Source organism: Lampris incognitus, chromosome 17, assembly GCF_029633865.1.
Source record: "Lampris incognitus isolate fLamInc1 chromosome 17, fLamInc1.hap2, whole genome shotgun sequence".
Classification (NCBI taxonomy): domain Eukaryota; kingdom Metazoa; phylum Chordata; class Actinopteri; order Lampriformes; family Lampridae; genus Lampris; species Lampris incognitus.
Window position 1 is genome coordinate 7,321,075 of NC_079227.1, and position 13,129 is coordinate 7,334,203.

The 13,129-nt window shown below is 47.0% G+C and overlaps 1 protein-coding gene across 1 annotated transcript in view; it reads right to left on the bottom strand.

Moving 5' to 3' along the window:
- Positions 1-1,015: 1,015 nt before the first annotated feature.
- The window catches only part of fam234a (family with sequence similarity 234 member A), a 12,588-nt gene continuing 474 nt past the window's right edge, over positions 1,016-13,129 (bottom strand). The window contains exons 2-12 of the mRNA XM_056297221.1: positions 12,415-12,705; positions 12,045-12,155; positions 11,742-11,924; positions 10,284-10,408; positions 9,576-9,702; positions 9,193-9,319; positions 8,604-8,747; positions 7,453-7,534; positions 6,979-7,131; positions 6,479-6,581; positions 1,016-2,352 (exon numbers count right to left, since the gene is read on the bottom strand). Coding sequence (XP_056153196.1) covers positions 2,144-2,352; positions 6,479-6,581; positions 6,979-7,131; positions 7,453-7,534; positions 8,604-8,747; positions 9,193-9,319; positions 9,576-9,702; positions 10,284-10,408; positions 11,742-11,924; positions 12,045-12,155; positions 12,415-12,673 — 1,623 coding nt within the window. The 5' untranslated portion in view covers positions 12,674-12,705 and the 3' untranslated portion in view covers positions 1,016-2,143. The remainder of the gene's footprint in view (positions 2,353-6,478; positions 6,582-6,978; positions 7,132-7,452; positions 7,535-8,603; positions 8,748-9,192; positions 9,320-9,575; positions 9,703-10,283; positions 10,409-11,741; positions 11,925-12,044; positions 12,156-12,414; positions 12,706-13,129) is intronic.

Sequence of the window (13,129 nt, forward strand, 5' to 3'; positions counted from 1 at the left end):
CGCAGTTAATCATTGATAACCAGATACAGCAGCTACGCTTGGACAAACAATGCAAAAGGTGGCGCAGGGTGAGGCTTCTCTTCCGGGGGGGGGGGTGGGGGCTGGGGGGGGAGGCTGCGTACTCGAGTCCGGCTGCGGGTTTGTGTGACGCGTCTGTCAGCGTTCGACCGACGACAACCGGAGATGCTGAACGGCGCCAGACGCCGCCGCGGGGGTCCAACCCTAAACCGGGGGACTCTCTGCAGGTGTTCGGCTGCAGGCTCGCCAGGGGGCGCAGGTGAGCGCATGAGGCGCGGCGCGCGGTTTCAGTTTTAGGTTTGATATGAAGCGCGCGCCCGCTCTCATGCCTCCCTTATCTGCTCGTTGCACCTTTGAAACGACGCCGGAAGGCCACGTGGTTTGAGGTGGCGGGCGCGTGTCTGTTCAGCCCCCCCCCCCCCGGGGCGGGCGGGGGGGGGCGTCGTTTCGCGTTGATGTAAATGTAATGACGTCTTTTCTCGTCACTCGGCCTCCTCGTCGTCGCCCCGTTAGGTCCGACACCCGAGGCCGGCACGCGCCCGGTGTTCTCTCACGAGAGCCTCCCGCGCTCCTCATGCGCCGCCTCCCACTCTTTTCTATTGCGGCAGATGCTGCCGCGTCCTGAACCAACACCCGTACCCCCCCCCTCCCCCCCTCCCGTTTGGGTTTAGAAAAGCAAAGCAACAAGTTGGGGGGAGCGGGTACAACCAACCCTGAGCAGGGCGACACACCGACGCGCACCGTTCACCCCCCGCCATGTGAGACACGGCCGAGCCATCCTCGCTGACAGCTGCTCCGCGCATGCGCAGAAACGACGACTACTACTACTACTAGTAGTAGTCGCACGCTGCGCGCGAGGGAGTCGCGTGTACGCAGGCTTCCCGGAACGACAGGTGAATGTGACGACCACCTGCAGCGCTGCGGACCTGATTGAGAACCACTGGACCCCCTCACTCCGCAAGCAAAACCTACCAACGAAATAAGTGACGCGTCGCTCTAAAAGTAAAATGTTTATTATCGTTAAAATTCAAACAAATCGAATGAGAGAGAGAAAGAAAATCAAGTTTGCTCCGACAAGGGGCCTGTTCCACAGGTTCGATGTTTTAAATGACAGAAAAAACCCAAATGGCGTCAATATGCTCAACAGCATAAACACCCTAAAAAGAGCTTTGCATGAGTAATCCAGCATCTGTGTAAAATATCTAAACTTCCTGTTGCAGGTCTTAAAGCAGGTCTGCGGTTCTTTCAGTGTCTGTCGAAGGCCTCACCAGTTACAGCATCTTGGATTATTAAGATCACCTCGAATAAACACCCATGATTAAATACGATTGTCGACTCCAGTACCTCTAAACTTTAAGGCTACGTTGGTAATAATAGAATCCTTTCCACACAAATAATAATAATAATATTTACAACACGAGTTGGCAGAAACTCAATCAGGGGCAATTGGGGCCTCTGTTTTTTTGGTACTGATAAAACTGACATCCATTTGTTTTGAAGCCATTACATTTTCATACAGCTGAAGCAAGTCAACAAGAAAACCCACCAAAGCCAGACAGGAGCCCTTCAACACAGAGCGGATCCGTCCTTTAAGGACGCTGGAGATTGAAATGCATAGAAAAGAGTAAAGTCGTCTGTTGACGTGGCCTTTCTGCCTTTTAAAGCATTTTGCGACATATACTTGCACAAATCTTAAAACCAAAATCCAGCCAAAGACCCTGTAAACTCATTGGATGGATGGATGCTTAAAAGTGCTAGGGGACGACGCAGCAAGTCCCCTTAAGGATTTCTCAGCAGGAAGAACAAGTACAGCAGTCTGTGGAGTTTGATTGTCAGGAGACCGCAGCAACGCTAGGGCAGGTTGACCTCAACACGGTACACACCGAACACCTCGGACCGCTAGCGTGCACGTCCACTGGTGATTCATGGTGAAATACCTCCGACTCAAGCCAACCCAGGTTAAGTGTAAAACAAAAAAAGGATTTGGTTGTAAGCGGTTGTAAGGCGGTCATAGCTAGCGTCCCAAGTTTGGTTGTCAAAAGTCAAGTTCAGCCACCATACAGTTAGCTAGAGCTATTCGGTTGCAGCAGTTAGGATGTGCGGCGGGCTTCGATGCCGCTCGGTGTCAGTCGTCGCTGAAGCGCAGTCGGTTGAAGACCTCTTTAATGTCGTCGTTTGTCTCGCCGCCGCCGCCGCCCATGCGGAGCACTCTGCTGGTGGGCACGTCCTGTTTCAGCTTCCGCTTGCTGATGACCACCGCGCTGTCTGACCTCTCGCTGCCGGTGTTCGTCAACAGGATGTAGCAGGCGTGGCGCCCGCGCTCCAGTAAAGTGGCTGAGATAGAGAAAACACTGTCAGGCAAAGTATCCCCCCTTCAGGCACGCCCCTAGAATACCTTTTATCTTTCTAAGACTTTTTACACTTTTTGGTGATGAGCTGTTCAATTCCTAAGGTAGAGAATCTCTCCTGAAGCGGCTCATAATCCAGTGTCTTGCTTAAGGACAATTCAGTAGAGATCATGATGTCTTGTGCGTAAAACTGTGTATTCAGGGACTCTCGCAGAGCATCCTCCCCCATTTCCTCCCCCTTTCCCTTCCTTTTGTTACAAGTTCAACTTTTAATGAAGTCAAGTAAGACTGGACATACGAGGTTATGTCTAAAAATGTCTTAACAAATATCCACGGAAGACTTTCTCGTGATGCTTTAAGGATCCCCCGTTCTACTTTCCTATCCCGATGATGCGCTGCTCAAGGACACTTTAGCAGAGGGTTCCAGTTAAGACGGTTGATGTTAAAATTACATCGCTCAACCAACTTTCTCTTCTACTTCAGAAGGCCTTTTGACAGGTTTGGTTTATTAACAATTTCAGCTCTGGAATTTAGTTTGAAAGTGTGAGTTAAGGACAACAAATGGTACTCTCGATTAAAGGAGTACACAGAAAGTTGAATCAGTTCATCTGGACACAACGTTTAGCGGGAGAAACGTTTCATCACTCATCTAAGTGACCTCTTCAGTCTCAACTGACTGCAGCATCCCCACCCTTATAAACAACACAGTGGCATAACGACCCAAACCAAACTGCCATGACCATTAACTAGAGTTACGATGACTATATGTACTATTCACAGAGGATTGGAGAATAGTTGCAATCACAGCATTGTAAGATGGTGACAGATGTACTCTTAGCCCCCCCTACCTCCCAGGATGGTTGTTCCCTCTTAACATAGATGGCCTCTTTGACTTCCCGTTCAAACCATCGTTCCTCCCTATCGAGGATGTGCACATCCTCATCCTTGAAAGAGTGGCCACTGGCCTGTGGATGGTGTAGACTGTGGAATCCTGGCCTGACCTGTTAGCTCTCCTGTGTTGTGCCATGCTCTTGGCCAGCGTCTGTTCGGTCTCCCCGATGTACAAGTCAGAAACAGGACAATGCTTTTGACAGAATTTTGTACCAAAGATTTTGTAGAGTATACCCAGGGGAAGCTACACCTAGTCTGTACGGTTTACCTAAGATACACATACAGGATGTGTCATTACGGCCTATTGTTTGTATGATTGACTCAGTGACCTATAACATCTCTAAGTATCTGGCATCTATTCTTAACCCGTTGGTAGGCAGTAATGAACATCACATCAGAACACTATGGATTTTGTGGATAAGGTGAGGGACATCATTATGGAGGGGGATGAAACAATGGTCTCTTATGATGTTAAGTCTCTTCACTTGTGTTCCTGTTGATGAAGCAGAGAAGGTAGTCTGTATGAAATTACAAAACAACCCCACCCTTAACAACAAGACCACCCTTAACACTGACCAAGTGTGTCTGCTCCTGAAGCTGTGTCTTCAGTCCACGTACTTCACATACAGGGGGGGCAGTACCACAGGCAGAAGCATGGTTGTGCTATAGGTTCCCCAGTCTCACCTGTAGTGGCCAACTTGTATATGGAGGAAGTGGACAAGAGGGTCCTATTCAGGGACACCACCTAGCCATTGCTTCAGGTTTGTGGACACCTGGGTTAAAATTAAATCTCAGGACGTACCACATTTCACCGACCACATTAACTCTGTGGACAACCACATCAAGTTCACCAGGGAGGATGTGGGACATGGCAGGGTAGCCTTCTTACACTGTGAAATTGCAATTGGGGATGGGGGACATTTGATTGTTGATGTTTACCATAAACCAACACACTGATCAGTACTTAAGGTTTGACTCTCATCAGCCACTGGAGCACAAACTAGGAGTCATCAGGACGCTGTGCCACTGAGCTGACAACGTCCCCACCGCCACAGCGGCCGGGGAAGGGGAGAAACCCCACATTACACAGGCCCTGGTTAAGTGTGGTCATCCTAACTGGCCGTTTGTCAAAGCCAGGAAGACGCCCAAACAGTGGACCAGCCAATCGAAGACAGGAGAAGGACAACAGCTGTCTAAGTGTAAACCAGTGGTGATTCTGTATGTGACGAGAGTGTCGGAACAGTTGAGACACGCATTTTCCAAACACCGCGTCTCCGTTGCTTTCAAACCCCAAAACACGCTGCTCCAGAAGTTGGTCCACTCCAAGGATCGAGTCCCCCAACACAAACAGAGCAATATAGTGTACGCTGTTAAGTGCCAGGAGGATTGCCATGACTTGTACATCGGGGAAACCAAATAGACGCTGGCCAGGAGGATGGCACAACACAGGAGAGCTAAGACGTCAGGCCTGGACGCCACAGTCTACACCATCTACAGGCCAGTGGCCACTCTTTCAAGGATGAGGACGTGCACATCCTTGATAGGGAAGGATGCTGGTTTGAACAAGGAGTCAAAGAGGCCATCTTTGTGAAGAGAGAACGACCATCCCTGAAACCAAGGTCTTCCTGTACTTGGCCACTGCCCTCTTGATTGTTTCAGCTTTATCAGCCTTAAGTTTTTCTCGTGTCTCGTTTCAAAATAATGTTTTACACGTGATGTTTGACACACATTTTCGCAGCAGAGAGTGAAAAATCCATATTCCAGGACAGCTCAAAGAGGCAAATATTAGACAACCTACCTTTATTTCTTTATTTGCTTCTGCCATCATCAGTTGTTCTTGACATAAAGCAAAAAAGAAAGCTAGCTAGCTTTTTTTCACTACCGCTGTAATGCTGCGCTCGTCGGCAGATCGTTGGGGGGGGGGGGGGTTAGACCACATCGACTGTGAGTGCTCTTGCTGTCAAAATCAATGGTGCGTTTTGAGACTAATTATTTCAGTACTATTTTAAATCAAATTGTTCATTTAGTTCACCATTGGGCTATATCTTATATTAAAAAGTTTTTAACTAAAAATATTGAATTGCTCCGCGTGCTCGTGTTAGTGCCCTTGCGTTGCCACAAGTTGCCAACTCCTGATATAGAACATAGGTAGGTTTCATTTTCTGCCATCCTTCCTTTTCTTGGTCCACAATCCTTGCTCGGCATGTCGGCGCCGTTCGGTCGAGAAAAGAAAAGAGAGAAAACCCCCCCCAAAAAAAAACACTCCATGGTTCAGCCAAGGCTAACATTGTGCGTCAGTGAATGCCAATGGTCATTTCAAAAATGTACATTCGGTTTTGTTTAGTTTTCTACCACTTTACTTCCTACAACACAGCCAACAACAGATTACCAGCAGGAGGCGCTCCAGCACGATACAGCAATAATTTCGCAATAAAAACCACTGTAAAGTCATAAAACGACCACCGTAATTCACTATGAAAGACTGCTGTAGTGTGACATTAGCTTGGTCCGAACCACGGAGTGCTTCTTTTACACTGAATGTGGACTGTGGATTTGTCCTACATTAATAAGTGACGCAACGATTGTGAAATACTGGGCAGATACCGCTGACTGAAATAACCTGGCCGATAGCCGATGGGTTTTTTTTCCCCCGTTGTTATTGCATATCGCTGCTCTTTCTCCGAGACAGTGAAATACTCCCACACGGCCGACATTTTCTTTCACTTTTATTTGAAAACAAACCACAGCTGCACGCAGCACCTGTTGCCCTCTTACGTCATGCCAGAGTCGTATCCAGTGACTGTTGTCTACTATGACTGGTGTCATAGTAACAGCTATTGGGTCTTCTCCGAATCTGCAGCTGGGAAGGCTATTGTTGTCTGAGTCAGACCGCAAATAACCAACACAACATTTAGCCAGCGCAAAATTGATGTGACACAGATAATCATCGGCCATTGTCATCAGTGAATGTCATCTTATTTGCCAATAGGTCAATGGTAGCCAAAAAGGCGAATATTGGCCGATACCGATGTAAGGCCGATAAATCGGTGCATCCCTACCATTAATTGTACTGAAGTGTAGATGACAAGCTGGAGTTGTGTCCAGTATCAAGAGAAGGATGAGATGCCTGTGAAAATACTGCCTGTCTACAGACTACATGAGCGGTGAGTATAAAAGATGGATAGTCTTTGAAAAAGTCTGAACTATTCCTTTAAACTCACCTTTAAATGTAACGATATGGTCCACGACATTAGTAGACTCCAGGAGAACTTTAGCAAAGTGAGGATAAAGCATGTAGGAACGGCGGTCCTCCGCCAGCGGTACCTGACAGACGACATGAAGGTCACCAGTTTAAACATGACTGAACGCATGATAACTGGAATTTTGTAGTTTTCACACACATTCAAACAGCACACACACAAAACATATGAACACAAAGAGCCATGCACATAATAGCCGTGATGCTGAAACCCTGACAAATGTGTTGGAATTCAACTCATTCATTTTTTTAAGGACTATTCTTGTGACAATTTCTGCATTATTGAACAAGATTGGTAAGAGTGAGAAAATAAGGCATGAAAAGAGATGGGGTGATGTCCAACAATTTGAGCTGTATTCAGACCCAGAAGCTTTCAGTCAAGTCAAAGACCACATGACACCGTCTAAACGGTTCAGGGTGCCTCTAATTCAGCGTTTGTCCTCGTAAGGTCACAGTACTCACAGACGAGTTGGCCTCCGAGGGCATGAGGCCCCAGAACATGAAGACAGAGATGGAGTTGATGGTGTGGACCGAGGCTGGTTTGGGTGAGTTGGTACTGGCCAGTAGGCTGACCTCCCACAGCACACCACCCGACTTCCCATCCAGAATCACCACCTGATGGACCAACACACGTCAAGAGTTGGTGTTACCATAAGAGAGACAAAGGACATTATAAAACGAGGTCAACTGAAGCGCTTGCTGAGAAGAAGAGGACTTATTGTCATTCATGGTTTTTGCGCCCATTTATTTCATTACTTTCTTCGTCTTCATCTGTTCATTTATCGTTTTAAATCAATGCATCTGGATGTTTGTAAAGCACTTTGTAACAGTGATTTCAAAAACATGCTGGATAAATGATGTTTCTGGTTAACATTTCTGTTATTATAGAGTTTTGTTGGCACGTAATACTGTTTTTGCTGTGTGAACACAACCTACCCTCTTCGTGGCGTTTCCAATGTCTTCCTCAACCACCACGTCAAGTAGCCCATCCTTGTTGAAGTGACCAAAGGAGGGTTCACTGAGTGGAGGACACATTATCAGAATCACAAACACCCACAGCAGTGCAACACAAAGACAAAAACCCATCAAAAAATTACAAGAACACACATATCCACACTAACACATATCTAAACTTAAAAAAAAAAACATTGTCCAGGAGAACGAACGCCAGGATGACTGTCAGAACTGCCGGTCTGCATGGGCTAGCAGTTAGCTTAGCCTGCCCCTCTCCCACGTCCTGTCAGACCGCCCTTAGTGTTTTCTCCTCGGGCACAGCTCCAGGCAGGGCCATGGTCCCTGGGCCCACCGGATGCAACAGACCAGGCTCCTCCGGCCGATCCACACACGTCCTCGCACTCCACACAACGACACCAATAACACAGTCAGCGCTAGGCAAGGCCACCGCCAGACCGCCCTCAGTGTTATCGGAACTGACGGTCTGCATGGGCTAGCAGTTAGCTTAGCCTGCCCCGCTTCCCTGTCCTATCAGACTGCCCTCAGTGTTACCCCTTCAGGCACAGCTCCAGGCAGGGCCGTGGTCCCTGGGCCCACAGGACGCAGCAGACCAAGCTCTCCCAGCCATCAAACGAAGACAAACTTAGACGTAGACAAAGACACTGCATGGACGGTACTGGGTGCAGGGGCTAGCTTAGCCTGCCCCGCTTCCGCATCCTGTTAGACCGCCCTTGGTGTTTCCTCTTTGGGCACAGCTCCAGTCAGGGCCGTGGTCCCTGGGCCCACAGGATGCAGCAAACCAAGCTCACCCAGCCGATCCAGCGCCAGCTCTTCCAGCCATCAAACGAAGACACAAACTTAGACTCAGACGTGGACAAAGACACTGCATAGACGGTACTGGGTGAGGCTGCCGCAAAGTTGAATTCATGCCGCCGTCTTCCCACACCAGAAGCGGAATTACAATTTGAAGGCTAAATTTGAAATTTGAAGGCTATAATATTCCACAGGTTTGTACAGAACATTTCATAAATGAGGCCACTGGCTATCACTGCAGGGTGTGATATTTACTAGTTGGATTAATGGTCTGTTAGCACGTGTGACAAGTGAGCACCTATGGAAATGTGCTCTGGTACCTGATGACGCCACTGGTGTTGAATCTCCACAGTGTTTGCAAATCTTTTCCGCTGATCAGTACGACTTCGTCCGTGGTCACCAGCAGCAGGTCTGACAGATCACCTTTTTTCACCAGTTTCAGCACGTGTCTCAGTGAGTCTGACCTGCACAGGGAGGGAAACGTGTTTCCACAGTACTTTGGCTAAAGCTCTGAGGATGACAGACTGCTCAGTGAAATCCAAAGTTCTGTGTGGGTTTCACTCTGAGTCAGTGTGATGCACGCATCAGAACTTTAATTATTAGCAACTGAGAGGCACAGACAAGTAGCGAGAGCTGAATGTGATAATACAGCAGAAATAGTTTCTACTATAGCAATAAACAGACATAACTGTAGAAAGTACAGCTCAGCTCTTTATTTTTGTCTGTCAAAAACAAACACCACCTTTGAATTTACAAGCTAAAGTGAGTTGTTAGTGTGCATCGTCAGCTGCCCAGAGAGGAACCGCACAGATATGCACATGTGCTTAGTTTTTCATGTGCAAGAGACAACATGGATATGAACAGAAAGTTGCACTGATGGATATTGATAAATATTTGGTCGCCTCTTACTTGTAGACAGGTACCAGGCCAAATGGGGCACTGGCTTTGCTCTCCCAGTGTTTGTCTTCGCTAAGACTGGCCTCTACACCTGCTTTGGCAGCGATCTTCTGCAGAGCAAGTCCATACAAGCCAGTGTCTGAGAACGAAGGTGAGACAACTTCACACCATCAGCTGTGTGATGATGTTTGCCCACGAAGTTGCTGGGCAGTTTGTGAACCGACTTACTTTTCATATCATATTAATATCAGCGACATCAACAATACAAAGCTGAAACATGAAAAATCTGCAGTGCATCACTATGCCGATGCAGCAGCATCGCAGCAGTAACAGATTCTCTTTTTTAAGACAGAATCAAGGTGGGACAGGTGACAAATCCGGTCTCAGATACGAACCTCTCCGAAACAGTACGTAGTGAGAATTTTTGGCAGTAGTGTGAAGGAGAAGTCCGGTCGTCTCAGCTGAGTCGAGAACAACCTCAGATCCAACCTGGAACCCCGTCTTTCCTGAGAGGAATACCAGCTGGGTTTGGAAACATGACATGAGATGTTAAAACCGGATGGATGCTTCTCTGTTGCCAAATTCATCGACAAACAAATGGTGAAAACTACTGCAAAAATGTTCCTTTGTGTATTTTAAGTACTGCCAAGCCTTACTAGTATCAAGGTGAAACTGAAATGGTGAAATGCTTGGTGCTATAGCACTATTGGACTATTTTATTGTATTTTAAAATGTTTATTTATTGGAAGATCCTTGGCAGACTGAAATCTTGATCGTGGCTATAAACACAACTGGAACTGACGCAACGTCAAGACTCAAATTTTCTTTATCCATGTGTACATTTGCACATCCTACGCCCAGCCATAATACTTGGAAGTACATGCTCTGTCAGCCTCTGCAATTTCATGGCATTTTCTGCACCATATTGTTCTAAGGAAGGCACGTCGACATTTTTTTTAAAAGTGCTACACAATCATTATGATACTGAAAACAGCCTGTAAAAAAGAATCACAACACAACCTATTTCTTGCGTTATAAGTCAAAGTCTACTCAAAAGCCAGGATTGAGGATGACACCTGTATGACGAATTTGAATCCCTTTACCTGTGTGGTATCACGTGCCACCAGAGCCACTTCATGGACTTTGTCCCCATCCAAATCTGGGACGCTGAGGGCAGGAAGGCTCTTGCTTAGACCGGGAGGCTGAGGCTGCTTCCACTTGACTTCACCTGTTGGAAATACAGTGGAAAACAAGCGGGATTGGTTTCTCACTATGGAAAGCGGTGGTATGGTTTGACCTTTAGGGTCAGTAGAGTCAGTGGGAAACAACTTTCCAAATGGCCCCTCCATGTCTGTGTGTCTGTCCAGGTTTGTGTGTCTGAGCAGATGCAGGACAAAAGAGTCGATGGACTGAATCTGTGCAGTCAGAACCTGACAACTATCCGAGAAAAGTAAGGGCTTGAAAATACAGTTTATTTCTTTTTGCACAGTTAAATCTACAATTTTGAGGATTTTTTAAATTTTACTGACACCTACGGTGATATGTGGTATTTGCAGTGTTATTTGAGAAATCCAAACCCCAGAGTTCCATTTGAAATGAAACGCCAGCACTATTATGTCAGTGCCTTCTTTACAGCCACACAATATGGTCGAAAATGAATGAGAAGTTATTCATGTATTAATTGATTTTGTATCTGTAGCTCTTCTACCAGCTTGCTCTGTCATATTTGCTTGTTAGACACAATAAATGTAATTCTTAAAGTAGCTGTTATGGGCGTCCAGGTAGCGTAGCAGTCTATTCCGTTGCCTACCAACACAGGGATCTCTGGTTCCAATCCCCGTGTTACCTCTGGCTTGGTCGGGCATCCCTACAGACACAATTGGCTGTGCTTGTTTAGAGAGAAGATGCACTTATGACCTCTGATGACTAGTAGTTCTCCTGATTTCCTACGTTAAATGATGCACTTATTGTAAGTCGCTTTGGATAAAAGTGTCGGCTAAGTGACTGTAATGTAATGTAATGCGTCTGTGGGAGGGAAGCTGGATATGGGTATGTGCCCTGGTCGCTGCACTAGCGCCTCCTCTGGTCAGTCGGAGCACCTGTTCGGGGGGAGGGGGAATAGCGTGATCCTCCCATGTGCTATGTCCCCCTGGCTGGTGACTCCACATGTATCGGATGTGACGTGGTAGTCTGCAGCCCTCCCTGGATCGGCAGAGGGGGTGGAGCAGCGACCAGGACGGCTTGGAAGAGTGGGGTAATTGGTTGGATACAATTGAGGAGAAAAAGGGGGGGGGGGTTGCTGTTATGTGCCTCCTCCTTCCACATTTGGCTGACGTCATTAAAATGATCAACTACAGAAGTCTTAAATATGCCAGTGGTAGAAAATATCATAAAAGACATTTGTTTGCATGTAAACTAATTCTAAACACCTCGTTGGAAAGCAATCGGGTTAGTATGTGAAACTTCACTGATTAATGATGTCAGGTGGTGACATCAAAACCACATGACAGGAAGTGTCGTGAACACAAAGCAGACGGAGGCAGAGAGAGAAAGACACTTACCAGTGTACTTGTCAATGGCTGTGAGCTGGTCAGAGTGGGACAGGAGACAGCCCCAGTCCTTGTCTGTCCCTTCATCTATACTGCACTGGGCCCAATGGTACTCGGGGGCCAACCGGCGCTCCCACAATGTCTGTCCATCTGTTCCTGCCAGAGCCACCACAAACACACATGGAGTGGGCAGGTCTGGGGGACACACACACATACACACACACAACCTGAATTAGACATTAAGTGCCTTCGTTGTGCCCACTTGGTTAACACTGACATGTTAAACGTGACCAAAGCTTAGGAAACATCTTATACCAGCAGAATCACATGTATTATTCTGACTGCCTTCTTTGTCTTTGAGGACAAATATGACGTCCATTACTTTGTCTCTGCTTGCATCTTCAATTGCCAAGAAATCATAGGTGTCTGTGGAGGAGAGAAAGAGAGCATGGTTAGTCCATAAGTTAATACCAGAACAACATAATAATGATAATAAAAAAATAATAATAATAATGTACTTTATTCACAATGCATTTTTCAGTTAAAAAAAAAACCCCAAAGTGCTAAAAGCAGTGTAAAATCATCAGCCAGCAAAGCAAAGTTAAAAACAATTAAACTCTATACGCAAAGTGGAACACTGTGGCATTTAACGCTGTGTGACTACGTCCCTCCCTGTGGTCCTCACCGGCCTGGGGAAAAGTCCTGTTCCAGGTGCTGAGATACTGAGGTCTGACTGGGCAGGGGATGACGAATGAGAAAGCGAACACGATGGTGAGGCAGAGGAACAAGGAGAGGAAGAAGATGGCGGTCCGCCAGTGGGACAGCTTAGCCAAACCCAAACTCTCCCTGCAGCTCTTCTTCTTCAGCATCCCCGGCGATGGTGCGGTGCCATCCTCTCCGCTTTTCAAAGGGTCTGCTTCTGCCGAGTGGTCGGTGGACTCCATGGTCCTCCTCAGTGCATTACAGCCTTACACACCTATCAGAACACAAGTGTTTAATGAAATAAAACAGAGTGGCGCAGAAAAGACCTTGCAGGAAGGGGGAAAACGACTCACATCACACCATCTCGTGTTGTCAATAAATGCATTTGCCTCTTGAATGGCAGAACTTTGGAAATTTCTATAAATCCTCTGTGAACAAGAGATAAGGTCTTCCTCAGTCCAGTTCTAGACCGCAGGCCTGCCTGCATCACGCTTGCCTTTCAGGATTATAAAGCTTCAAACAATGCTCTGGGGGCAATCGAGGGATCATAAAAAAATGGAATAATGGAAGAGAGAGTGGCTGCAGGTCCAGCTTTTTCTGCTGCGGCGGCCTTTGTGGGGTTGAACCCGATACAGACGTGCCAGCAGTGACTCCAGAGATTTCTCAACAGAACAACAACTCCTGACTCACAACGCCCG